The sequence below is a fragment of the Columba livia genome, chromosome 10 (genome assembly GCF_036013475.1).
Source record: "Columba livia isolate bColLiv1 breed racing homer chromosome 10, bColLiv1.pat.W.v2, whole genome shotgun sequence".
Taxonomy (NCBI): Eukaryota; Metazoa; Chordata; class Aves; order Columbiformes; family Columbidae; genus Columba; species Columba livia.
Genome location: NC_088611.1, coordinates 6,221,098 through 6,248,945, shown reverse-complemented (window position 1 = coordinate 6,248,945; position 27,848 = coordinate 6,221,098). Strand labels below are relative to the sequence as shown.

Below are 27,848 nucleotides of genomic sequence, written 5' to 3'. Positions count from 1 at the left end.
GGTAGACTTGGACTATGCATTTCATTTACGTGGTGGACTAACCCCTTCACTTTGGGGCTACCTCCTTTTGCATTGTAATAGCACTGAGAATCAAAAAACCTTTGCAATGGATTACTATGATAACAGAAGGCTAATATCAGAAATAAGCTTGCAAAAACACTTCTAAAAATACCAAAAAATAAACACAAGGATGGCAGTTACCTGATTTTTACATGTGGAGTCCAGTATTTCAAAGCATCTCTGGGGAAATGTATGGTCTGTAGGAGTCGAACCACTGGACTGCAAAAAATTGCTGGCTAGGACTGTTTCTTCACAAATTATTTCTAGAACAAATATAAACAGCTTTTACGATCAGTAAAGTAACACCAAAATTTATGTCTAATAGTATCTGCCAAATAAGTGCAAGTAAAATTCTATAAATCAAGATCTGATCATAAATCATTAAAGATAAAGGATATCTTCACATAGTCATCAGGACAAAACAAGAGCAGGTACAATTTCAGTCTAATTAGAGAAGTGTCTTTAACTGCACTAAAAGTTGCATTAAAGACTGCTAAAGCTAATTTTTCAAGCTAACAATCAATTTAAATCTCAACATCTGATGTGAAAATTCTTCACATTTTGTTTCAACAGAACTAGTCAGTTTTGTTAATACTAATGCTTATTTTTACCAAAACATTGCCAAGCTGGCAAAAAACACAGCAGAGCACTCTTTTTAAACTTCGTAGCATTCTCTCAAACTTCTGCAGGCTTCAAGTGAGCAAGTACAATATCTGTGTAAAACCTTCAACCAGACTCAGAAGGTCGAGTCCCTCAGATGCCACTCAAGACAATTATCTCACCTTACTTGGAACCTTTTTGAAGGTTTGAAGCTGACTCAACCAGTAAAAACTTACCATGAGTGCACATAAGCCAACATTCTCAGGGACATTTGGCTTTTTGCTTGTTTGATTTGATATTCACAGTATTGCACTGATACAACAGAGCAAATTTTTGGTATTACCACTGAGCCAGCCAGTTCAAGTATATAAATGTATAAAATAAACAACAAAATTGCAGTATGGATATGCTTCTGGCTTGAGCATAAAAACTCCTGCCTGAATTCTCCTGGATTGATGGTAAAGTTTACTAGATTGCATCAAACCATCTCATAGCCAGAGGAAACACAAGAGGTATTTATTACTTTAACAAAATACTGTGTTAGCAAGAAGGAAACTCAAATTGACAAGAAAAACAGAACATGGTGGCATTATTTTTGATTTTCTGTTTCCTATATAAATATTTAATCTTTTTCCATAAGCCATTTGACAGTGACATTTAATTTGAATAATATGTTACGGAAACAGATGGTGTCTAGAAAAACTGCAGAGAAAGCAATTCACAGAAATAGCATAGCAGGAAATTAATTCTATTATTCATGATTTAAGGTCTAACAATAAATCTAATTGCCTAGCATATTTCCATTTTTTTAAAGGATTTCTCAAAATCAGTATTTTGTAAAGAATCCCTGATAGCTATATGAGAAATTTCCTGCCCTAGTCCTCATTTTCCCACTATTAAAGCTTTCCCCAAGATTCTATTAAAGGAACCTTATGGAACAGGATAAACAGCAGATAAACCTTGAATCGTACACCAGCCTTTCTATAAAACTCCCAAGTACTTCAGAAACATCTAGATTTTTTTCTTGTCTTCTCATTTACTCTTAATTGCTGTAATAGAAAAAGATTATTGACAAATAACCTTTAATCAGTCACAGTGATTGCTAGCATGCGTTTTTACAGCTGTATGAAACTGCATGGTGTTATACAGACAAACTGTGTCAGTCCTGTAACCCAAGTGTTTAATACTATAAGGCAAGAATTGACTTAAAAAAAAAGGCATTTTATCTGTAGATAAAGAGTGATCTAGAAGATTTACAATTGCAAATGATGTACATAAATAGCAACTAAATCCATATCTAAGTCGCCTGTCCTTAAATCAAATTCTGTCAGAACAATTTCCATTTTATAGACTGAACTAAGAAACCTATACTGGTTTTGCAGAAATCACAGCAATGGACTTTCTTCATAGACCAAGCTTCCCAGACATGTTTCTCTCCCCCATCCACCAGTTAACTGGGAAGACTAGGCTGTTCCACCGCAAATTATTGAGAATACAATCCCTGCTCTTTTAAATGGTTATTAAGTCTTCTGGTACTATTCATATCCTACTTTAAGTTGTCAATTGAGCAAAAGAAAAAAAAAAAGTATCTTTATAACTTCTCGGTCACAAATGAATATTCACATAAGTCAGTCTTAAGGGCTCCTGCCAAAGATGAAAGACAGGCCAATTCCTTTAAGTGCCTAATGAAACAGGCATGCTTATTTGAAAAATACAATAAAAATAATTTTCAGGTAAGGTTCACAGGTGCTGTAGAACACAACAGATGTACTGATATCACAGGCTCGGCCACAACATTAATCCCACAACTGTCCTTTACTTATGTCTTTATCTTCTCCCAGGTTTGACAGAAATGCAGCTCTTGCAAAAAGGCAATAATGGAACATATACTGCTTGGGCTCACGTTTTGCACAAAGAACAGGCAGAGATGCAATTTTAAAACATGTCTATACATGCCACGTATCTAAACTAGGAAAATATAATACAGTCCTCTGCTTGTGATTTCTGCAGGACGATGCAGTAAAAGAAATCCTGTACTCAAACTTCCACTGCAGTTAGTTAACACTACAGTGAACAACAGGTCAGTTCTGCTGATCCACATACAACTTCCACTTCCTAAGGCAAAACACTACCACGTCTTTCTGCTTTGTCTTGATAAGCCCTGTATCCATGCACATAATATTCATGTATATCAATGCAGCTTAGAAAAGCAGAACCAAGAGGCTCAGCCCAGCAGCACGATACATACATGATTACCTTGGCTGGAGCTGACAGGACGAGGCAGAGAGGGAGAGGAAGGACGAACAGTAAGAGAAGAACAGTTTGATTTGGAGCTGGCAGCAGTGAGCCTGGAGTCCTCACTGATCTAATAAAGAAAGTATGCAGTGATTAAAGAAAAAACCTAAACACACAGGACGTTAAAGCCTGAACTAAAATAAGTCTACACAAACTTTCTCCATTTCAGTAAAAGTTTGTGTCAGCTTTCTTTTTTTTTTTTGAGGCAGGGGAGGGGTGTCACAGCCTCCGAAGTTTCTATTTTCACATTAAGTGGAATTTCTCTAATAATTCATTTAGGAGTCATTCTGATCACTGACTAATCACTGTATTGACAAAACCAGCAGCAAGTTTCAAAAACCACAGAGAATGAAAACAGGATTTCTACACTTTAGGGACAGAGTAGGTTCTGATAATAAGTTTATTACCAAAACAAGACTAACCAACTACACAGCACACAGACACACAGGAGAAGGCAAGAAAGAGTCAGATTTCTGATTCTTTCCCACTGCTAAATACCCACAAGAAGAAAGTTTGGGAAAGTCACTTCAATACTCTGCAGCACAAGCAGTAAAATCACACCTCTACAATACTTGTATGAGGTGTAAAATACAGCTGTTAAGGTCAACTGCATATTCATCGTGTATACCATTAAGTAATTTTATCTTTTTCTCCCACTTCCTCTCTCCCAGGCCAGAACAAAAAACAAGGTCAGATAATTACTGAAATGACACTGGAAGCTAAATAGGAAAAAGAAGCAACATTAAAAGTTCATACCACATTAAAGCACAAGGAAAGCAGAAAAACTTCAATGTTAATGAAAGTTTATTTAATTCTGCTTAGATCTAATTTGTAGAAGTCCTCTTGTAAACTTCTTTTGTACGCAGCACGTTCTACTCCTCTCAAAGTACTAAATTCACCTTTTTATCAGAGTTGCTCAGTTTGTACTTCACCTCCTTTGCTTTCTGAATAGCTTTTAGCACTTCCACAGTGTCTAGTTCCTTTTCTGTGGTAACAATGTTATCCAAACAGACCTGGAAAAAGAAATGTTAAAACATCTACAAATCTACATAAGGTAGTTCTGCAGTTTATTTTTATTAATGTAATAATCAAAAATTAGCTTAATGCAAACTATGTGCATCTTTGTAGCCATTACACAAAAACAATTATCACATTAGACCTTGCTCTAGCATGATATTAATGCAAACTCAGAAGTGCTTGTTAAGTTTTAAACCCCTTTAGCAAAACTCTGTTTCAATATTATCACACTATTACCCAGTGAAGGCAGGGTAAACTTTCATTTAGATCCAGGAGCATAGTTGAATAATGTTAATACGCTTTCACTGTCTAAACACCTTGTCCAACCCACACTAAAAACTCATCAGGTTTTTAGAACATTCACACTACTTTCCTCATCATGCATTGAAAAAAAGTTTACAAGTGCCAGCTTCCAAGGCATAAGTGCGCCGTGTCTTACCTCTGCGGCCCTGTCCCCAAACTGAGCGAGTACTTTGGTCCGGTAATCAGGGATGATGCTCAACGGATTGCTGGATAAGACCACCTTTTCCAAGCATGGGAGGTTTCCTATATTTTTTACTTCATCAATCTGAAAGTTTTTGAAAAAAAGGATTAATAGAAATTGGCTAAATTTAAATGAGCATACAGACTGAGCATTTCTTGCATAAGCTACATACATATAATAACCAGAAAAAAAATCGCTACAGCCACTTTTAATTTGCTGTTTCGCACTGAAAAATCAACAGTTACCTGCTCTATTTTGTTGTTGCTCAGGTCCAAGTTGACTAACGAGTACAGTTTGTTAAGACCACACAGCCTTTCTAGCTGATTTCCTGCTAAATTCAGAGTCTTGATGTTTCCCAGTTTTGTGTGAACACCTTCTAGAGATGTAAGTTTGTTGTAGGATAAGTCCAGGTGAACAAGGTTGTAAAGATGCTAAAAAAGCACAGAAAATCCATGTCACACACCAATTCATTAAAATTAAACAATACCAAAGACACCGTACCACGACTTGCTCATCTTTTTGTGCAGTGTTTTCATGCAGGACGCTGCCTAGCATGAAAAACATGACATGAAATTGTTCACTACAGAGGCTCAAGCCTGTAGAACAGGAACTTCCTCAACTGCATTTTTACCAACCCACAGATACAGCTGGCAGTGACTGAATTTATTTAAGAACTAAATGTTGTATGTCAATATTGGCAAAGAAATTAAGATATCCAGAACAAGTAAGAAAAGCATCATTATAACTTGATGTTATAAAGGATACGCTATCTGGGCTTAAACTATTCTTCACAAGGAAGATGAGCAACAAAACTCTGAAGCAAGAAAATTTATGTTCTAGCATCTCAGGCAGCCTGGGGCAGGGGTGGGGGAGGAAATCACCTCCAAAAGCCCCACTTACCTGTAAATTTTCTACCAGAGACACTCCATTGTGACTCAAATCCAGGAATTCAATCTTTGGAATTAATTTCTAGAAGAGGGGAAAAATGTGTTAAATGTGGTTTAGCTTATAAATCAGTCCATACTTCCTCCACTATCAGCTAACCAACATGCAAAGGAAAGTATCATCCAGCACATGGTCTCTCTTCTCAACTTGTGGTATTAAAGCCTGCCAGGTAACCTAGTGCAACAGGAGTTGAATCTTGCTCTTACAAAAAACAGGTTACTCTGAGGAGTATGGTTAAGATTTTATTTGACACCTTGTTTCTCACTGAAGACAAATAAGCTGCTCCTAGTTTAGCCCCATTATCTATAGACCAAGCTTGCTAATAGATGTTTGTCTTCTATCAAGCAGGCATATCTACGTTACATGGAAACCTGGATAAAGATGACAGTAACAAAAAAAGATAATAAGTTCAGTGATTTGTTTCCATGTTTTCACTATAGCAGCCAAGCATTACAAGGTCACACAGACACCTTGAAAATGCACTTTAACCCAGAAAGCTTTTTATTTTTGGAGGATTCAAGCCTTAAGCTGGATGCTGAATTTTGATACCAATGTATTTGCATTTACTTTATTTTGGTTGTAATCTCATCAATGATTTGCATTGTAGTTAAGGACCAGAGTTGGACCTGAAGAACGCTAAGTCAACATCACAAAAAACCGCGCTCCAAGTCCACAATCTCTAGTTGAGCTACAGACATAACTATTTCCTGCTTCACAAGAGTAGTTCAAGTAAAAAATCATGTTTGTATTTGACACATGTTCTTGTGGTGAGTGTTAATTCTTTCTAATAACTGATTTATAAAATGTAATTCTAAGGTACTAGCAAAATATTCCAAATTTTGTTTCCATGCTCTTCACACTGTTTTGATGACAAGAAGGCTTGACAACACTCTAAAGTTGAGCCCAAGAGGTGTTGTTTTCTTTTTTTTTAATAAAAACTTTCGTAAGTGGCCGAAGGCCAATGCAAATAGTAAAAGTATGTTTCAAAAAGTCAGTATTTATGCATGAGTTGCTTACAGAGCACAGAAGGACAAACTTTTCTCCTTTAGCCAACAAAATATCAAAGTAGTAAAAGAAAAAAATCTCCTAAGCATTAATCTAGGTCGCTAACCAACATGCAACTGAAAATCTTTCAGAAAAAAGATCTATAAATCAAATGCAAAATCCCTGCTGTGTAATGTGCCACAGAAGATCAGTCATACTTTTTCTTCCACAAATGAAAAAATATTTCTTACCACTGAATCATCAATTTGAGAGATGCTGTTGTGACTCATATCCAAAGTTGTTAAAGTTCTCCAAGTTGGGATAACTGCTGTCACTGGACAACTTGAAGTTGCATCCTCTGGCTCCCACTGATCAAACTCAGAGGCCTCAGGCACTAGGATTTCCTATTTAAGACAAGCTCTCTAAAATATTATGCTTACATCTTCAGTGGAAGCTAATAGCTTTGAAAACAATCCAAACCACCTTATATAAGTAAGGAAGATTTCTAAGCTTGTTAATCACCCAGATTAATGATGTAGGTCTTAAAATCTGAGCTAACTGGGTCAGAATTATTTCAGACCTACAGGGAGGGAGATCCAGCACTAGCAGCTGATCCAAACTGGGAAAAGAGAAGGAACAATAAAGGGACTGTGAATGTTATGCTGCCAGATACCCATTGCCAAATCAAAGCCCAGAGAAGACAAATGCATTCAGTTCTGGATAAATAACAGAAACACACATTCCAATAGAAGCATTGGAAATGTCCCTGGGAAGAGACACATGTAAACACTTCCTCCACTTATTAAAGCTAAGATTCTGAAAGGTTAACTAACCCTTTCAGTTCTGTTGTTTTAAAAGCAGAACCTACAACAGGCAGTACAGAAAAGTACATGGACTCCAAATGGATATTTCCACAAAGTGCATGTTATTTTTCATGTGCTTTAAACACTCACCAGAAGCAGAAACTCACTCTTACCTTCATTGATGTTGCCGAAAATCTAACACTCATCGTGGCCAGAGCATGTTTTGATGAAGTCAGCCCTTTGATAAGCTTTCCCCCACAATGACTGATCTATTAAAAAAAAAGTTACAAAGTCAGAAATGCTAAAACAAATATGGGACATTCAAGAGGCAGCTAAAAGCCCCAAGAGCAGATTCTCTACCAATTTGGAATGTAGTTACAGCACTCTCTTAACATTTCCTGAGATTATCAGGTCAGAAATACCAATATTTGGTTAAGCTAAAGCAAGAGATTAGAGACACAACTACAGAAAAGTTAAATTCAAACATTTATTTGAACAAAGCTTCTTCTATTGAGTTTCTACCTGCCCCATGTGTTCTTCAAGGTGAAACTACCCAGGCAGTTTAACACAGCACAGTATTTTACTGTTATCAAGAGATATCTCAAACTATGCCTCTACCTGCAGACACATTTATTTAGGTGTATGTTCTTTATTGTAAATATGAAAAATAAATGCCTTGGAAGTGAGGATACTAATCTAAGCTTTTAATACTCTAGTGAGCTAATTAGACAAAGTTTGATTACAAAGTCTTTTTTTTGTAGCTCAAGTTGGAACAATGCCACCAAAGACCTGAGACAGCCTCTGCGCAGCCACCAGCTCCTTCTCTGCAGATGGTCACATACATGGTACGACCACGACAACGGGGACATTTGCTGGTGTATCAGGGAAACAACACTAAACAGAGCTCCTGTCACGCTTTAAAAAAACACTTTCCAGATTACCACTGTTAATTTCTGGACAAAATTTACTACTAGATGAAAATGTCAGCCTGGTGGCAGTTGATCCAAAACTTCATGAACATACAGTTACAAAAGACTGCAAGACCAAAACCCCTCACCCCCCTCACCCCATTAGGCAAAGCTACCCCGAAACTACCCAAGCTCACAGGAAAGGGGAAAACTGATATTACTCTGCACTATCCTCTCTGCAGCATGTTAGACACTCTCATTCTCCAGTTTCTGAACTGTAGTTTCTTTCCTACATTAAAATGTCAATAAATGACTGTCTTCAGAACCCACTTCAGTTCTTAATGAACTCAGTCTCTTGCATCAATGACAGACCATAGTGCTCAAGTACTAGAAAAGGTACTGCACACCCATCAAAAGTGGACGCAGAATACAGACTACACGAAAAAAAAATCGCATATTCTCTCTCTGGAAAGATCTGAAGTGGTCAGGAAAGCATTTTGTAAAATACTCATTGAACAACTTCTAGAAACCCTGTCACTCACACCAAAAGCAGGCCTATGAAAAATTCTACAACTATCCAGCAAGAAGCACTACACCCAAAAGTGTACTTTCACAAGCAAATTTTACGTCAGGACATTTTTACAAATAGTTGGTGCTTTCCAAATGAGAAGTACTTTGTAATAAGAGATCCTGTTATAGCCCATTTGTCAGATCTTTAAGGCAATGGGAAGCCACGCTAGTTTAGGCTTTCTGTGTATGCTGGAAATCACATTCTTTTTGAAGACACATACAATGCAAGCTATTCTAAACATTTAAATTTGGCATCCTTATTTCCAAGACTTGTGGAAAAAAAATCAAAACACATTGTTTCACAAATGAAATAGCCCTCCTAAACACTGCACTGATTCTAGCAACAAATCAAAGCATATAATTAGCAATTCTGACATATGCAGCAGACCTGGCATTCACAGAACCTCCATAAAATTATGAGTAAGTAGTATGTCAGCCATACCTCTATTTGATGAAGCGATTTGAAAATTGACAGATCAAAAGGCAAGAGATGCTCCTGAATGTTACTGGTTCCAAAAGGTCCCCCTGTTCCAGTGACCTAGTAATCAACATTTAAGAACAGAGTTAGTGCAAACAATCCAACTTGTCTGCATTTCAGACAGTCTTACACAGGCAAGAGCACAAAGGCAGTTGGAAAGACAGCCAAAGTTCCATCCAATTTTTTCAAGTATGGAATGATTCATGAAACTTGCAGATGGATATTTCAGGAAAAAGAAGTTAGTTGCTCCAGCCAAGTGCACTGAACTTGAGCTGCCACCTTGTGCTTGTATTTTGTAGCACATGGGGCACGCAAAAGAGGGACACAGGCAAGACTGACCAAGGCTTCAGTCTCAGCTGACCAAGCCAGAGCTGCATTTACTAAAAACTTCCTTGAAACACCTGGATCCTCCAAGACAGAACTGTCTTCAATTCCACTGTAGGGGACGAAGCTCAAGGTATTGACAAGATGGGTTTGAAGAAAACATTAGACATTGGTACACTTCTAATAAAAATGCATCCAGTATTTCTATGTCACCACTGGATCCTGGCCTTAAGTGGATGCCACTAGCATAAAAGACAGGTAGCTTCATTTATGTTTGCTGTGGATATAATTTTGGGAGAAATGTCTACGGTTTTTGCCTGCTCTTACGGGTAACTTACAAGCTCTGAAGGTGCCCACTCACAAGCATTCAGAAGAGCCACGAATTCTGAAGATGGGTGTTTTTCTAAACTATATGCTGCTCTTCAGGCAGAGAACCCTCTGTTCAGAGGATTCTATACACACAGAGGATGGCAAATGCAATGGAAGATCCACAGAAATGCCAGTACAGCTGCAATTTTGCTTTTGCAACTTCCCAAATCCTCCAGTGAAGCTTCCCTCAACCCACAACTTTGTTTCCCCTTTGAACACACCACAGAGTTAAATGGAAGATCTTAATGTAATAAAGGGTCTAAACAGAATTTTTGAGCTATAGGATGGAGTGTTAAAAAAAAAAAACAAACAAACAAACAAAAAACACTCAGGAAAAGTCTCCCCAGCTCACTTATTTGGTAAGAAAAAAACAAATTCCCTCCAGACACAAATGATCTGTTTTGAGGCCATTTTACATTTACTCTGAAGTGGCATTTTAGCTAGATATTCAGGGCCACCTCACCTATGAAACCGAGGGGGTTTTAGGGGTTTGGGGTTTTTTCTTTCAACTTTCAGATACAGTCAAAGATGAGAAAGGGGACTAGATTTACACACAGATGCATGTTTGCATATGTATACATACACACTAGCCTAATCCATAGTGCCTGCAAATAATGAGGGTTGAAGAGAATAATATTTATCTATCTCCTCATTCCTACTGGCACCCAGTAAGACTGTGGCTGCATCTCTACAGAGAGCACTGCTGAAGAGACATCACACAGGAAAATCAACATCTTTATTTGAAAATTGTATGTGTGTTTAAGGTTGGCAGAATAAACACCTGTTTAACATTGAGTTCTAAATGCTTACAGGTGTTTACTATCCGTAAAGTTCTTGTGCATTCAAACCAGACTCCAATGGTATGCCAAGAATCACATCAGTCTGGTCCAAACAACACCTCCAGTACTTAGGCAAGCACAGCTCACCTTTAAATACTTGAGCCTACAAGTGAAGTCTAGAATATGACCCAGATCTGTCTTGGCATCTCCATTAACACACGTAGGCTTTCCCTGCAGCAACTGTTGAGTGACAGCGTATAACTGCAAGGGTCTGATGGTGAAGACTTCTCCAGCCATTAACAACTGCTCTCCTGAAAAACAGAGTACGATGGTATCAAACACGATGCTGCAACTGTTACCAAAGAGTAAACAGTAAATGGAAGATCTAACATTAAGGATTAAATTATTGTCATTTATATTCTAAGCTCACAATTAAGGCACAAAAACAATGTCCTTTCTTGCCACTTTAAACCAGAGTATCTGAATTAAGATTTTTTTTTTAACAACAGAATAATCTAAGCATTCAAATGGAAACTCTCATCATAGAAGCCTGAAGCTTAATGCAACTAATGGCATATTTCCCTCAATCTTAACAGGACTGGAATCAAAGTTCGTTTATATAAGAGTTACTAAACTTGTTCTAAGATGTCCTTAAGTTCTCTATAGCAGTTAGGACTTATTCTATTCAGAAAAAGCAGCATCTGTCATCAGAAAAATAGACTTTACATCTTTTGCTATGCTAAATGTAGAATTCTAGCAAATATGTTTTCTTGAAGAGTATGAGGACTCTCATCATACTAAAACCAATGCAAACTTGCAGAAGGGGAAATGCATTATCTGATAATATTTTTACAATCCCATTTCATTCTGTGAATAGCAGGAAACAGTATCCAAAAGCCCTCTGAAGGCATCACAAGAGTCAATGTGGACTACAACAGTCAGACCACACACACGTGGAATATCTTTCTCCTCTTCCTTTTCGGAACATCAGTTTGAATTCACAGACAAGAGAGCGCCAGCTTTCATGATAAGCAGAGTTCTCAGAAATGCTCAGAGGAGTAAAATTCCCTTTGGCTTCAGTGGGAGCAAGTCCAAGAGTCCAGTTGCACATTACTGGGAGGCCACACTAACATACAGTAGTTGGACATCAATGGTTGTGGTATCAGTGAGAACACGGGCACTACAGGGTCAGGGAAGATTTCTTCAGGAGCTTCGTTCAAACATTCCAAAATTTGCTGAGTGGACTCTCTGAAATGGCTTCATCTAAAGTTAATTTTGTGTCAGAACACTCTGAAACGGCAAGCTGAAATCTGCTCCACCTATCACCTCAGCCAACTGCAATTATAGCATAGCATCTAGCATGTCCTTTAAAACAATATTAGCGTGGGTTAATCATTTCACACGCCTCCTGCTGTTAATGGACCAGTTAAAGCTGTTGCAGTCACAGTAAGTGCATGTCATTTCCATCTGCCAGACTCAGAAAAGCACATCCTTTAATTAACTGACAGGAAGGTCTCGTATTTCCTGAATTCTGGAAGAATAGTATCAATTTAGATATGTAAAGTGGTCTTGCACTTAACGCACACTGTATCAGGACTCACTGATACAAAACAAACTTCTTTACAGGTTACACTGAAACATAATACAGAAAGATGAACAAATGCTGCTGATCACCAGTACCATATGCTATCCTTCAAGGACACAGACTAGTAGGCCCTTTTCAAAACCTATATTCACCAATTTATCTGTTTTGTTTCCAAAAGTACCAGAACTATTGCTACAGTTCCTCCCAAAAAGCAGCTTGGATCAAAGTGCCAACAGTAAGAAAAAGGTGAAAAGAAAGGGAAAAGTCTCAGTCTGATAAAGAAGATTCAGATCTCTCATTGTGTAGAGACTAAATATCCCAGGACATGAATGCATGCACACAGATGAAACCATTCCCAGTTAAAATTCTTACAAGTTCTTTACCTTTGTGGAAGAGCTCTTCAGCCAGTGCAGCAGTGATCCCATTGATCTCCTGCAAAAAAAACAACACTAGATTACAATGGTTTATTCACATACAGTTCCAATTTTCAATATGTACTTTTGGTGAAGTCACTTTTGGTGCCACACAGGACTTCTTTTGCCAAACAAAATCACCAGTGATTGTATCTTATGGATTTCTTTAACTTGAAAATACTTTTTAAAAATTACCTGAAATTAAATAATTTCCTCTGATTTTCATTTCCAAGATGGAAGATACTGAACTACACTTAAATAATCACATCTTGTATATATTAGAAAAGGTCAATAACAACTAGAGCAACTATTACTAGCCATCATTAGCCCAACTTGAAAAAACTTGGTTTTGAAGAAAATATTACAAAAGTACAGCATTCTTCAAGTTTCAACACTGAAACTAACCTAATGCATCAAGCATTCAACATTTCCTCAGAATATCATTAATACACAGAAGACTTCAGATTAACAGGTGTACTGGGAAGAAGAGATACATTGATATATACATATATATATATACACACACACACATATAGAGATATATATACACACACACAAAGTAATTAGTCTTTGGGACTTCAACGCTATTATGCTTGCTGCAGAGTAATTCAAAAGAATCCCCTTTTCCCCTTCCTCCATCTTCTCCACCCACCTCAATCTAACTCAAGTGGCTCAACCTCCATTCCGGGCACTGATAGTTCCAAGAGGAAAGAAAAAGGCTGAAAACTAATGTAGGGATTTGTTCTAAATCTGAAGGCGCACAAAGATGGCTACAAATATCTCTCATCTGAGCGTACTTTCCACAAAAAGCAAATGCTCTAGGGAAGTCCAGAAATAGTTCTGATCATTTCCAACAGTTCTCTCTCAAAGGCTCAGAAAAATAAAAAATAAAATCATCTGTGATAGCAAAGCTTCCCCCAGACACAAGCATCTCATTTTAAGGTAGCTGCAAAGGGTAAACAGATATTATGGATCATCACGTAATGAATATTTGATTAGTTTACTTCGCTGACAAATCCCTCATGAATCGTAACAAGGGAACAAATGCCCAGGACATCTGCAGCAGACAGCTCAGCTCATCTGATGAGGCAAGCATTTGAGCAAAGCACATTCTTAGTATAACTGAAGCCCCACTCACTGAGGCTGAACAAAGCCTCCACACCACAGCTTTGAGAACAAGCTAGAAGCTGCCTTACAAACAATATTCAGCAATTCAGACTCATTACACTCATCTGGCACGCACAGACTTAATTGAAAACTGCACTCTGTATCCCTTTCGTCATCTGGGACACAGAGCAGAAATTTTTTCTACATTTATAAATGAAATAAGATTATGACTTGGACTGTTCAGTGACTAGCACGCAAAAAAAAACAACTCTATTCCTCTGCCAGACCTACAAGAGACCTCTTTCTCAGCTCTAACTGCTTATGTGCATCAACACCACAGGCATCCACTGTTTGCAGGTGTGTCTGAACAGCAGTTTGTGGGTACTCAATTGCTTTCTTGCAAAAGCTTCTATCTGTAAATTAACAAATCGAATTTTCTAGGATGACAAAGTATAAGACAGTGCAACAAAATAAGCATCCTTGTATCACTGCGCATCCTATTCAATGTTGAAGTAACAATAATGTTCCGCGCTGCTGTCATATACATATATGCGCAACTGCTTCACTTTGTAAAGCTGTACCTGGCTTTTCCCTGTGACACATCGAGGCTTCAAAGTGGTTTTAGTGTATTTACGGTAGGTGTTTCTACTCCATTTAGTTCTATTAGCCTGGGAAATAAAATTGAATAATCCCTATTGCAAATACTACAAGTATGAATAGAAAAAAATATTGCAGCCTTCCTATATAAACTAACGAAAAAATACCATGGATAATAATGGCTCAAGCATGCACACGGGCTGTCTACTAACAAAGGTATTTTAAAAGATCAAAGTTCTACAGGAAGGTTACTTTCCAGTTGAATTGACATGGTAAATATTTAGCTTTTCTGCTGAATAACTGGGTTTTTTCTGGTAAATATTTTAAAGTACACTAAAGTTCCAAGAAAGAACAATTGGGTTTATACCTCAAGCCAGACTCCTCTAAAGCAAAGAAACGCAGATTAAGCAACAACTTTGCTTTTAATACCTGAAAAACAAGAGAGGGACTAGGAAGAATTTCTGCCTGCATAAAAACATTCATTGACCTTACAGCACTGAAACATTATCAAACAGACATCATTTAAGAGAAGCCAGAGAACAGAAAAATTATTTAACCTCCTGATGACCAGGAAGTTTGCTCCACCTGAACAAAGTTGTGCCTATGTTATCACATGCATTTTTAAGGCATTTGAAACCTCTAACTCATTTTAGAGGGCTTGATCATGACAAACTAGTCCTTCTCACTCAAATCTGCCAGCTGACAGCAGACTACAAAGCAAACCTTAAGACAAACTCTAAAGTCTCACCAGGATAATTATATTCAGACAATACAACTAAAACAGGTTTTTCTTTGTTGCTAAAGATTAATTAACACATATAATGGGCCACTTGTGACACATTTCTGAAGCCTTTATATGAAACCATGAAGAGCCATCTCAGCACATCCCACCCCAAAGCAATTATTGCTTCTCCTTTCCATTGTGCTCTCCAGGGCATTTTCCTGTTTGTGAAGCTCATTCTCCCCCTCACAATGTGAGGCCTGAAAAAAAGCCTAATTATACACAAGAGATGAATGAACAAATTGCAGTCTGAACAGGAAAGCAAGCCACTGCTTCTTACTTCAAGTATCCTTTACAGTAACGTTCTGCCTGCTGACTGGAGCTATTTCTCCAGAGGCCACTCCATCAGTGTCCTTCTCATGGAGAAGCACCATTTTTCTTCATTTGCGCTACTGGAAACTTTCAGTATGAACCACAGCTCTGATCATTAACCACTAAGCAGAGGTGTATGTGGATCAGTTACGCACCACTGACTTCAGCCTAACAACCAATTCAGCTTCAGACTGATTCACAGCTTCCAGCTATCTTGCCAGTATTTATTTTCTCCTCTTAGAGTCCCTACCCACACTACGTGCCAGCACAGGATCTACTGCAATAAAAAGTGGTGTCAAAAAAGTATTTAAAATATGCTTTGTTTGTTATATTGTGCAAAATGCTGAAAAAGAACAGCTTTGGCTATTTTGTGAAGATTCCATACAATTCTCTCCAAGTCAGAGGACTAGGGAAAGACACTCAGGCTTCCATTTTATTTGCTAAAAACATAACTTACATAAAAATGAAAGTGTAGGAAGTGTGACAAAACTTTTGGAGCAGTAACAGGGAACTTGACTAGCAGGGTTTGCAGGTAGACCTCTAATTCCTTCTGTCTTTTCTCCACCAGGCTTTTGGAATTTTTCCCAATAATCTTCTTGGGAGGTAATAGATTTTTATCTATTTTCTTTTCTGAAACAAGCTGAAAGACAAAAACGAGAGTTACTACCAAACTTACAATCTGAACTTGCACAGAAGATGTAACAGAACAAATTAACGGCACATCGCCTGATCCTGGTAAGATCCAAAAATAAAATTACTTGAGTAAATTTAGCTATTGACTTCAAAGTCTTAAGTATTTTCAGAAAGAACATTTTATCATAAAATGATGAGAAATTTAATAATAGCGTGTTCCAAGAGAATCACTCACAGTACTGCAGAGCAAAATGTAATTGAGGTGATAAAAACCCAGAATAGCTGGTGCATTTCTGAGAAAGCAGTCCAGTCTTGAATATAGTGGACTCTCCCTCATTTCCACCTGCTGTTTTTAATCAGCACTTGTTAGTAATTGCCCCACGCTATGGTCTAAGTACAGTTTTATCATCCACCCCTCCCAGAAGAGAGTCTTTGCTCCAATCCAGCTTTGGGCTACCAGATCAGCTGATCTCGCTCTCAATAAAACATTTAATGACTCCCGCCTGAACTCCACTTTTTTCTGAAACGAGCTTCTGTCCAAGGTTGGAGTTCTCCAGGCCAACCTCCCCCAGTTCAGGAGGGGAGTGTAAGAGGGGCAAGTAATACTGTTCATACAAAAACAATTCAGTCTGCAGTTCAGATGGTATCTGGTAGATATTCTTGTAATTTATTGAGGGTAGAATTTGTCCCATAGAATGGAACTATGCAAACTATAAAATGTTTTGTAAGAGACCAAGGCCACAATTTTAATAGCCTTACCTTTTCATGCAGGTCATGGAAATCACTGTAACGATGTTTGACTGTCCACTGATGATTGCCAACACTGACCTGAATAATGTATACCTGAAAGGAAGAAATTAAAATAAAGGAACTGCAAAGCATTTGTCTCAAAGAGAAGCTGACTGTGAAATGTGCTCGTTAACGTAGCACCATAAGGTGATTCTAAATTAAAATACCACAGTTAACTAGAAACTAACCCAAACTCTAAGGTGACTTTACTGTTGTGGGATGCTTAATTTCACAAGGCTGCTTCCCCACACAAAAACACGCAGATGCTTCTTAATGTAAAGAAATGGCTTTTGGTTTTGCAACTCAAAGGTTAACTACCAAGATTCCTAAGTCACTTTTTCTGAAGATTCCTGCTAACTAAGTTAGTATTCACAGCTATCCGCACCAAGCCTAAGACAGCAGCACCTCTTCGTCTATCTACCAAGTTGCACAACAGGCGGAGGAACTTGGCAAGCGTCCTGCTGTCACTTCACAGCTAAGCAGAAATCTGGAGCTTAACCCGTCAGAAATCTAGACAAATTGGTTGGTTGGTTGGATGTTAACTGTTTTATTACTTTTAGGGTAAAGCACACAAGACAGCTTCCTGAGAGTTACATTTGTGCCCAAAGAATCACTACAATTATCTAAGGCAACACAGTGTTCCTTTACACAAAACTCAAGGCTTTTTAACCGTTCATCTATCAAACAATTCAAGATTTTCATTGTAAGTAACTTTAGAGATTTAACAGTACTGGTTCTGCAGGAAACTCACAACCTACCTTTCTACATGCCAGAAGGAAGCCATCCCCAAGAAACTTCAAAGGTACAAAATAAAAAACAAAGTACACAACAAACAAGGCTCAGCAAAACCAGTTCTACTGCTACTGGAAAATAACAAATTAAATAAACTGTGTTATCCAATCCAACTATATCGCTTGGGGAAAACACCAATTCGTAATCAAATCTTGAAAGCATTTAATGCATTTGAGAACTTGCTTACCACCACTGATCACACAGACCTGACTCATAGCTGCTATGAGAATGATGCACATCTAGTTGCTAAACCCACTTGAGGAAACAAAAAACATCAACAGTTTTAATTTTTACATAAAAGGCCAGTTTTCAATTACTCCTAGTACAGACCAGCACAATACCAAACATTAAACAGAATACCATTTGCATTTTAAAAGATTAACTGTATCTCATACCAACTATATTTTTCGAAGTGTCTGACACTGACTTGCAGAACAAAGCCCAAGTCCTCCAGAGAACAGAATCAAGACATCTGACTAACCAGCGCGTACAGCAAGTGACACATCAGGGTGCAGATAAGGACTGAAGGCACAGATGAATACCTACAAGCAACTACAGCCTCAGCTGAGGTCTGTGTCCCCATCACGCCGTGTTGGGAAATGGCAAATCAGGATTATTCACTGCGTCAGTGACAAACTAGAACAGGAATAACCTGAGCATTCAAAAGTACCTCATAACCCTGAAGAAAGCATGAAGAGACTCAAAGAAAGCAGAACATTAGAGTTAGAACTACAAAAGTACTACATTTAGAAGCCATAATAAAAAGACTAGTTCTTTTTAGAAGCTAAATCATGGCAGATCAAGCACTACAGCTCAATGCAATGCAGACTGAGTATACAATGCGTAAAACCTCAGATTAGATATTGAAAACACAGTCAACTTCAAAGCTCCCAACTGAGAGCTGTATACAAAACAGTCAGAGTAAATATATAATAAAGGTTTCCCATCCTTTTGCTGAAATGCTAAGCACTGACCACTTCTAGAAACAGAACACAGGGCCAAACGCATAGTCTGATCAGGAAACTGAGTGTTAAAGTCAGTGTTTACATGACACTACTCCTCAAATGAAGTCTTTAAAAAGCCACAGCATTGTCTGTGTAGAGCACAGCCAGAGCTGGCAGCACATGTTCACCCCTCAAACAGCAGCAGTATGGAGAAGGACAGCAACTGATTTCACATCGATCCACAAGCTGCCATTATCTTGAAAAATAAATACAAATGCAATATGCGTATGAGTGCCAAAGACTTGTTTCAATACAGAAATCAATCATTTTAAAGCAAAATAATGTTACATTCTGAAGAAGTCAGACATCTAAGCTGATCTAATTTGGAGTGCACTTATATGACAAGGCCGACAGTTTAAGATTCTTCAAGGACTGCCTACTTATCAAGCCAACTGCTAGAAGGCATCATGGAGAGATCATTAAATTCTCTCACACTGCACTAACTCCCACATATAAATATACCATGTGAAATCTCCACTCATATTTATGTCATATGCATTTCTATTGAGCTAAAATGTAAAAGCGTTCACTTTCATAGGGATTCATCCTCCTGGTGTCTCTACCAAACCTCTCAGCGTAGCAAATTTTGTATGTCTTTCTAGAAATCAGTTGTTGTGGCTGAGTTCTTTGTAATGTGTCTAGCATATCCGTAGTGCTGTATTTTTCAGGATTTTCTAAACAGTCACGTCAAACTCTTTGCAGCTAAGTACTCCCACTGTCAAACAGCATGCCTTTGTCTCCCTAAAGGTGAAATATTTACTACAAATTTTTAAACTAGCTGTGAAATGAACAGCAGCAATTCCAGACTGCCGCTTGTTTATTTCCTGTACACATTACAAAAACCTGCCCAGCTCGCTTTACATGGAAAACTTGCATTTCTACAGCGTCCCTCACCCAACTTCACATACTCCAGTACTGTCAAGGAAAAGACAAGCACCTCACTTGACAGGTGACAGGCAGAGCAGCCCAGGGGCAGCCTGGGATACAGGAGTGACCACAGCCAGTAGCTCCCAAATTCTAGAGCAGTGATGCAGCCGCATCTCCTCCTCCTCCTCAAGCACTCAGACAGTTTACACCCATTCAAGAAAGCCACAGTATTTTCCTTAAATATCGAAGGTAGTATTTATATTATAAACAGCTGCAAAAGACAGGAAAAGCAGGAAGGCAATTTTGGGCCAAACAAATGCATAGCAGGAAACAAATGAAGCCCTGGCAGCCTGGAGGGCTCCTAGCAATCAGCCAGGCTCAGCGTCTAGCTGGACCAGCACATGCAGGAGAAATACCCAGTAAAAGTGCTCATACTTTTCTAACCCAACAGAAAAAACATCAAGTGCAGTATTTTTTTGCTGCTGGATTTATCCATACCTTGCCTTCCACCCTAACAACTCCCACAAGAATCACATTTTTTAAAGTACCTTCAAAACTGCACAGAACTGTGGGCCGCTCTGATATATTTTACAGGATTTAATCTCACAACTGTCAAACGGATGGCATTAAAGTAAGTCTCCTGTTACGAGCTCTGAAATAAAGAGTACAACGGGAAGTACACATGCCAAAAGAAAAACTACTCTCAAAAACAAGGCTGTAAATACGACCACTGCCACCTTGACTACTACACATTAACAAAGATACAGCATGTTACTGCCATACTGTTATTTCCCTTCTCACCTTCACCAGACTTGACTGACTTTTACAGCACCTAATTTCATCACTTCTACTCCAGTAAAGGTCTTTCTCATGTCCTTAAGTGCCACTAATCTGCTTTTGAACACTAAACACAAATGCTAATTTTTGTAAAACATTTTACCTTGGAAAGTTTTGTAAAACTTCTGTTTTCTTTTAAAGATCTGTTCCTACATTTCTAATGGCTTGGGTCTAGCTCACACAAACTGTCTGCAGGCTTGGAGTCCTGCTAACAGTTTTAGGAGGTTTACACACACAGGCATGCTTAATGCTACAACTCCTTCAAAAATGCAGCAAGAGAATCAACATAGGACCAAACACTGGTTAATCTTACCCTTCAAACACCCTACTTTTAAAGCTCCCATTAAAACAGCATGGTATTTCCAGATTCATAAACATTAAAAACAAAATCTGGCCTCAAAAAACAAGCTTCCTTAGGCTTAATTGCAGCAGCTTAAAATATTGCCACAACTACCAGCTGATCTGCTGAACACTACCTGCAAAGTTACACACCTGAATGGCAGCTCAATCCAACACGTTAATGGTATCACTAAAGGCTGGCTGTACTACAACACTGCTTCGCAGGCTTAAGTGGCAAAGCAGCTTATGTTTCACCTCCCCTGTCCACGACTCTCAGTGCAATTAGGGAGCAGATAACATTTTGACATTTTCTCAACTAAATTAACTTAAATTTCTCATCTACTGATATTACAGAATACTCATGAAAATTCTCAGCTCCAACACGAACACTGCTGAGCTTTGGTTCACACCTGAAATGGAAGTTTCCAGTCACCAAGCCACAAGCCTCTCGGCTGACCAGGGACTGCGAAAACAAACCTGCTTCAGGGATGAACCACATCCTAACACACACAGCAGTAACATCTCAACAGCAGCATCATTTCTGTGAATACACATCACGTAACTACTGCAACAGAAAGAGCTGAAGCAATCTTCAAGAGTTTATTTTAAGCTTATAACCAACTCCTTCACTGAATGCTCGTTACATTTTTGTCTGCAAATATGGCTACTCACCACCTGACAGTCGTTACCACACAATCATGTTTCAAGGGTTGCCAACTGGAAAGGAGTTCAGCCCTTCTTGAGCTACAGCTGTGAAACGCTCTGTCCTGTCAGAACTCAGAAATCACTCTCCTGTTGCCCCGTTTTCTGTGGGTACCTTTTCAGAGGCAGGAACCTGAAGTATTACTTGTAACTGTTACACAACTTTACAGATACTGCTGTTCTAGAGCATTGCTCCCCTTTCTCTTTTAGGTTCCTACAGCATGAAGAAACCTGATGTCATTATGTGCATTCTACAAAAAAAAAAAATAAAATCATTCAAATCACACTAAAATAAGGTAGAAGCAGAAACCATTTTTTAGTTATATAACTAAACTTGGTGTGCTCAAGATGTGTTCTATCTGTAGTTATGCTGAGGTTTGGTTTATGATGAGCTTCTTCCTGAAAAAGACCAATTAACTCTTGATAGAATGCAACCACTTAAAAAACAAGTTGTACATCAAAAACTTAATTCCTTCCCCAAACAAAAACGCCTCTGGCAATCTTTTCTTCTTTTTTTTGCAGGCTAAGAGAGGAACTGTCTATCCCAAATTATCTCCTTTGAAAACGAGATTAGCTTTTCAGGATGGATTTTTACAGTATTTTCACATGAAGAAAAGATTTCCTACTATATTTAATCCAGCTTTAAAAGCTATGTTTACTCGATAACAATTTTTCACAACCACATGCACATACATACATGCATACGTATGTATATGGACAAGTACACGGCATTTTCAAACCCAGCCCCCACTACAACACCAGCCCTCCCAAAGGGCCAAACCCACGAGGGGCTATGGGGCGATTTCCACAGGCAGATTTTCCCCCGCGGCCCCGCTCCAACGTTCATTTCCCAGCACACGCGGCCCCCACGGGAGCAGAAACCACTCGGCAACTTCTGCCAAATAATTTCGGCTCTGGCTTTAGCGTGGGGACCGAGAGCTGCTACCAGGTTTCCTCAGGGCGGGATGGAGGCGGCGCCGGGCACCGCAGTACCGAGCGCGGCACCAGCCCGGTACCCGGTACCGCGGGCTGCCCCGCTTTCCCCGAGCTGCCACTATCACCCGCTGCCCCGCACGTCCCTCACGGCCTCCCCACTCGCCCCCGGGGGACCCGGGCACCAGCTCCGCCGCTCCCCCCGCAGCTCCGCACCGTGTAAGTCTCCACCAGCTCGGAACCCAGGACTCGGGCCTCCCGCGGGGGCTCCTCGCCTTCCTCGCCTCCCGCCGCCGCTTCCATGACGCCGCGAGAAAAGCAGGAGGCGGACCTCGGCTGCCGTGCTCACGCCGCCACCGTCACCGCTCCCCTCCGGCTGCTGCTGCCGCCGCCACCGCCGCCCGCACCGGCCCCCAGCGCCGCCCGCTCCCCCGCCGCCGCCATCTTGGCTTACCACCCCCCCCCCCGCCCAGGGTGCGGCCCGCCCCGCCCGCCGCCTCATAAACAGGCAGCGGTAGAGGCGGGGCTTCCCCTGAGTGCGGGGCTCGGCACTGGGGGAGGCGGGGCTAGGGGCGGCGGGGCGGGGCTGCGCATGCGCACTGGATCTCCCGCGGGCGCGCAGTCCCGTGTGCTGCACAGCTGTGTAACGTAGCGGGGTGCGGCGCTCTGCGGGGCTGTGCAGTGCTGCGCGGTGCAAGGCAGTGCTGATAGAGGGAACTAACATTTTAAGGGTTAACTAAACATATAATGGGTGCCTACTAACGAACTAACACTTTAAGGCTTAGCCACTCAATAAATGCTTAGTTTAGAGCTTTATGTAAACTTATGTTAAGAAAAACAGAACCCCATCGAATGCCAACATAAGCAGTTTTACTGCACCTAGCTGTAAACTTGAGGAGACAAGATAACGAAGATTTCAATTCAACATAATGAGCCAAAGGTAAAAAGTTTCACTGTGATGAAGCTGAAGGAGCCTTCATCCAAAGACCCCTAAAGACCACAGTGCTCTGCAGGGCTGTGCAGTGCTGCATGGTGCAACACAACACTGTGCAATGCAGTGCAGTGCTCTGCAGGGCTGTGCAGTGCTGCATGGTGCAACACAACACTGTTCAATGCAGTGCAGTGCTCTGCAGGGCTGTGCAGTGCTGCACGGTGCAACACAACACTGTGCAATGCAGTGCAGTGCTCTGCAGGGCTGTGCAGTGCTGCATGGTGCAACACAACACTGTTCAATGCAGTGCAGTGCTCTGCAGGGCTGTGCAGTGCTGCACGGTGCAACACAACACTGTGCAATGCAGTGCAGTGCTCTGCAGGGCTGTGCAATGCTGTGCTGTTCAATGTAGTGCAGTGCTCTGCAGGGCTGTGCAATGCTGTGCTGTTCAATGCAGTGCAGTGCTCTGCAGGGCTGTGCAATGCTGTGCTGTTCAATGCAGTGCAGTGCTCTGCAGGGCTGTGCAATGCTGTGCTGTTCAATGCAGTGCAGTGCTCTGCAGGGCTGTGCAATGCTGTGCTGTTCAATGCAGTGCAGTGCTCTGCAGGGCTGTGCAATGCTGTGCTGTTCAATGTAATGCAGTGCTCTGCAGGGCTGTGCAATGCTGTGCTGTTCAATGCAGTGCAGTGCTCTGCAGGGCTGTGCAATGCTGTGCTGTTCAATGTAATGCAGTGCTCTGCAGGGCTGTGCGATGCTGCAGTGTGCAATGCAGCGCAGTGCTCTCTAGGGCTGTGCAATGCAGTGCAATGCTTTGCGTGGCTGCACAATGCAACACAGTGCTCTGCCCTGCAGTACTGTGCAATGCAATGCAGTATGTGTGCGATGTGCTGTACACTAGTAGGCTGTGCAGTGCACTGCAATACAGGCACCTCAAGGAGATTTAGGTTTGTCCAAGCTGCCTGAAAGTGTGGTATGCGCAACATGCACCGCACAGATCTGGCAACGCTGGAAGGTGCAATACAGGTGGATACTAGCACAGAATCTGAGATTGAACTGGCAAAGCCAGTCCCTGTCTGCAGAGGGCTGATCTTCCAAATAGCAGTGAAGCTGTGCTGCTGCACTCATAAGCATCTGCATCTGGAAGCAGTGCTGGAAGCAGTCCAAAGCAGCGCCTCCCCCAGCTGCAAGCAGCTGTTGGTGGAAATCAGTGGCCACTGATCACAGCAGAAATGCCAAATGCTGTGGGTGCACATGTGGGTTTCAAAGTCATCTGGACAGAAAGTATTTCCTCAGCAGCAGGGAGCTGGGGGCAGGAGAAGTAACAGCTACGAGGGGCCATGCTGGTGTCTGGCAGATGCAACCAGGCCTGAGCAGCAGATTAGCAAAGAAACCTCTGCAAATGCAGCTGAATAAACCCATTTTGATTTGTTGTTTGTGTCTTTTTTTTTTTTTTTTTTGAATTGCAAAATGCTTTCCCTTGGTCAGGACTTACCTAAAGAATAGTATTGTCTAAGGACAAAGCACGTATAGTAAAGTCAGCCCAACAGCCCAAGAGGGATTTTCTGGCACTGTCCCAGTACCGGCAGGAGCTGCTGCTGAGCTCAGCATCTGGATGAGATAATAAGTGGTTTCAGAGAGCAACTTTAATTAAGCTTCCTCTGAATATCCTATCTCCTTAATTAAATAACAATTTGCAGTGCTCCCGTGTCTGTTGGTTTTGATAGGTACCCTTCTCCTCTTCCTAAAGGAATTTCTACTTGCAGATACTGAGGAGGCACGTAGTGTGACAGCCCTGTCCTGGCTCCCAGAGAAGATGCATCAATGGGCATAATGCAGCTGGGGAAGAGGGTAAACAGGAGCTCATTCAGCTAAAACCCTCTGAGGAGGATTTACGTAGTAGTAAAGTTCCAGATGTGTTTCCCCATGGATTGTCAGCATGCTTCTCTTGAAGGAATTTTGTTTTAACTGAGGAAATGGGGCTCCAGGTGACCATTTAGCCTGTGACACGTGTCTGTTGGGGAAGCCGCAGCACTTAAAGGGCTTTGAGTTTGGTTGGTATGGCCCCGCTTTGGTCTGGGTGCCCTGTGCAGGGAAGGGGGATGCTGGAGCCTTTTGCTGGGGTTTGGAGCCACAACAGACTGCCCAAGGAGCACTGCAACCACCCCTGACCTCAAATGAAGTTGCAACTTAGTTGGGCTTCTGCTTTTTATTTCCTTATATTTGACCTGAAGGATGCCTCTGCTTGTTTTGCAGTGAGTTACAGATGCTCGGAAAGGAAAACCTGAACTGACGTTTTGGAGGAAAAAATGCAGTAAACCCTTCTGTCTGTCGTGGTACCTTGGATTGACTGACAAGCGCAATGGCATGTCGGGATGCAGCTGAAGCCTGAGCTAACATGCTGTACCTAACCGCAGTGACAGCCGGTGTGCTGCCTGGATTAAGGGCACTTGTGCTGGCAGCCCGCCTCAGGCTATAGATAGCGGTGCTCTGTCTCTGCTGTGGGTCTCACATGGGGAGGCAAGAGAAGCGGATGGTTTACCCAGGACAACCCCACACCTGCCACAGCAGCCTCCCCCTGCGCTTTGCACAGCAGAGACTCTGGGTTTCTCTACAAAACTCCAAGTCCCAATTCTTTTATAAGCAAAATGCTCTGGAGAGCCAGGGGATGCTGGAAGCTTTGGCTCAGAGCAGCAAGTGGGGAGGCAGGGGTTGGCATGATGCCCCTCACCTGTGCCTGCCTCCCTGGTGGGAACATCACCTCTCACTGCCCATGGATCCTACCCGTCCCCTCTAGGCACTGTGTCGTGCAGGTCTGTTCACGTTGGGCATTTGCAGAAGCACAGCTTTCCCATGTTGGTGTGCATGGTGGCAGTGGCCCAGATTTTCTGTCTCTAAGCAGACAGAGACCCTTCTTCTGCATCCCGACCTGGATTCCATCCCAGCAGCTCCAGGAATGTGGCCGTGACCCTCTGAAGGCAATGTTAGAGCTCCTGCTCCCGCCGTGCGTCAGCCCTAGATATAATATATTCTGATTAATCCGAGGGGCTGTTTTCAGGGGGATGACTCAGAGCTGTCACCTCCTGGGACAGAGGGCCAGGGCCAGGCACAATTCTTGCCCCTTGTCGCGGTGCCTGGCAGTGCCCGGGACCAGTGCCCACCTTCCTGCCAGCTCTGCTGGGAATCCCGCAGCGGAAAGCAGCCTGGACTGGGGTTCACCTTGGCGAAGCAATTCACTGGGAGTCCCTGTGGGGGTGTCCAGGAGGGTTTAAGTGGTGGTTTGGTCACCCATCCCAGCCTTCAACTTCACCTAAGGACAGGCTCCAATGCCCTTTAACAAAATAATTACTAGCCTTCACAGCCTTTTCTGGCTTTTCTCTGTTCAAGGTAACCAAAATATTAATATGTTCCCGTTCCGAAGCCTAACATACTTCAACACTTAATTCCTTAAATGTAACTGTTTTCATTTTTATTACATCTGCCATGCTCGTGCTGAGAAGAGGCAGAGCCCGGCTGAAGCCTGGGTAAATCAAAGCCAGCAGAAACCCACAGGACCGCAGTTCCCAGCAGACTCTGTAGCAAGTTAATCTTTCATGGTTGCAAAACCTGGGAGGACGCGGTGTGGGGACGTGGTGCTGCGCTCACCTGAGCCCTTACTTCATGCTGACACCACCACAGGTCTCTGGTGAACTCGCCTTCAGCGAGGCATCACATAGGGACAGCAGGTTTTTGCATGCAACGTGATTTCTCTTAAAGGGAGAAGGGTTTTTTAGAAGAGATGGGAAACTAACAGCTGCATTAATATTTTCCATTTTGCTAGCTAACACCGATATGAGCGAGCTGGAGATGAGACTTCACACCCTGAGATGCCGGACACATCCTTTGGACACAAGAGGGAGTCCTGAATCACCAAAAGGAGAGGTTTTTGCTTTGGTTGCTGTGAATTAAAACGCTTTTCCCTGCACTGAGAAAACACTGGTCATCGCTTGGAGGCCTTTGGTGTGTTTTACTCTCTAGCGTGGTGGGCTAAATCCACGGTAAAACCATGAGCGTAGATTTTCCCCATTTGCAGTGGGCACTCAGCTCACTGGTTGGGTGAAGTGTCCCGATTTCCTAAAGGACTGGGAATTATCCCTGAAATCAAGCACAACTGACAGCCAGACTCCCCCCGTGCCCCACCTCCCCGCATTTTGCAGCCCCAGCTAAATGTAGAAAATGGAGGCAAAGCTCCATCTGCCTCCACACTTCTCCCTGCTGCAGCATTGGGACCACACGTTCTGCTGGCCTCAGTGCCCGCACACATGCGGCATCAGCCCCTACGAGACCATCGGCTCTGACCGCATGTCCCATGGCAGCACACGCCCCCATGGGTGTGGGGATAGGGAGCCCCCGACACCTCCTTGGGCCATTTGCTGCTGGGCAGGGATATTTTGGGAGGCATGCCTTTCCCATATTACCCAGTTTAATTAGGCACAGTATAATCTTTCTAATGCAACTTCCGGGGGGGAACATGCGGCAGGTGGAGGGGACACGGTGGCACGTATCCAGTCAGGACAGCCAAATACTGCAATATATCTGCAAGGGTCTTGCCGAAATCCAGCTGAAAGGGCTCT

General features: G+C 41.6%; 1 protein-coding gene across 3 annotated transcripts in view; it reads right to left on the bottom strand.

The window, feature by feature from the left end:
* NISCH (nischarin) overlaps window positions 1-22,765 on the bottom strand; it is a 31,090-nt gene extending 8,325 nt beyond the window's left edge. Inside the window, exons 1-14 of one of the 3 annotated variants that reach the window (XR_010475054.1) lie at window positions 22,524-22,764; window positions 16,804-16,887; window positions 15,869-16,051; window positions 12,585-12,633; window positions 10,764-10,927; window positions 9,109-9,204; window positions 7,362-7,457; window positions 6,637-6,789; window positions 5,357-5,425; window positions 4,702-4,887; window positions 4,412-4,540; window positions 3,855-3,968; window positions 2,909-3,025; window positions 202-323 (exon numbers count right to left, since the gene is read on the bottom strand). Coding sequence is in view for 2 of the 3 variants with exons in the window: in XM_065075125.1 (XP_064931197.1) it covers window positions 202-323; window positions 2,917-3,025; window positions 3,855-3,968; window positions 4,412-4,540; window positions 4,702-4,887; window positions 5,357-5,425; window positions 6,637-6,789; window positions 7,362-7,457; window positions 9,109-9,204; window positions 10,764-10,927; window positions 12,585-12,633; window positions 15,869-16,051; window positions 16,804-16,887; window positions 22,524-22,610 (1,641 nt within the window). In the remaining variant the exon portion in view is untranslated. Of the gene's footprint in view, window positions 1-201; window positions 324-2,908; window positions 3,026-3,854; window positions 3,969-4,411; window positions 4,541-4,701; window positions 4,888-5,356; window positions 5,426-6,636; window positions 6,790-7,361; window positions 7,458-9,108; window positions 9,205-10,763; window positions 10,928-12,584; window positions 12,634-15,868; window positions 16,052-16,803; window positions 16,888-22,523 lie in introns of all 3 variants that reach the window. The other 2 variants (XM_065075125.1, XM_065075124.1) reach the window with 2 other exon arrangements.
* Window positions 22,766-27,848: the final 5,083 nt, after the last annotated feature.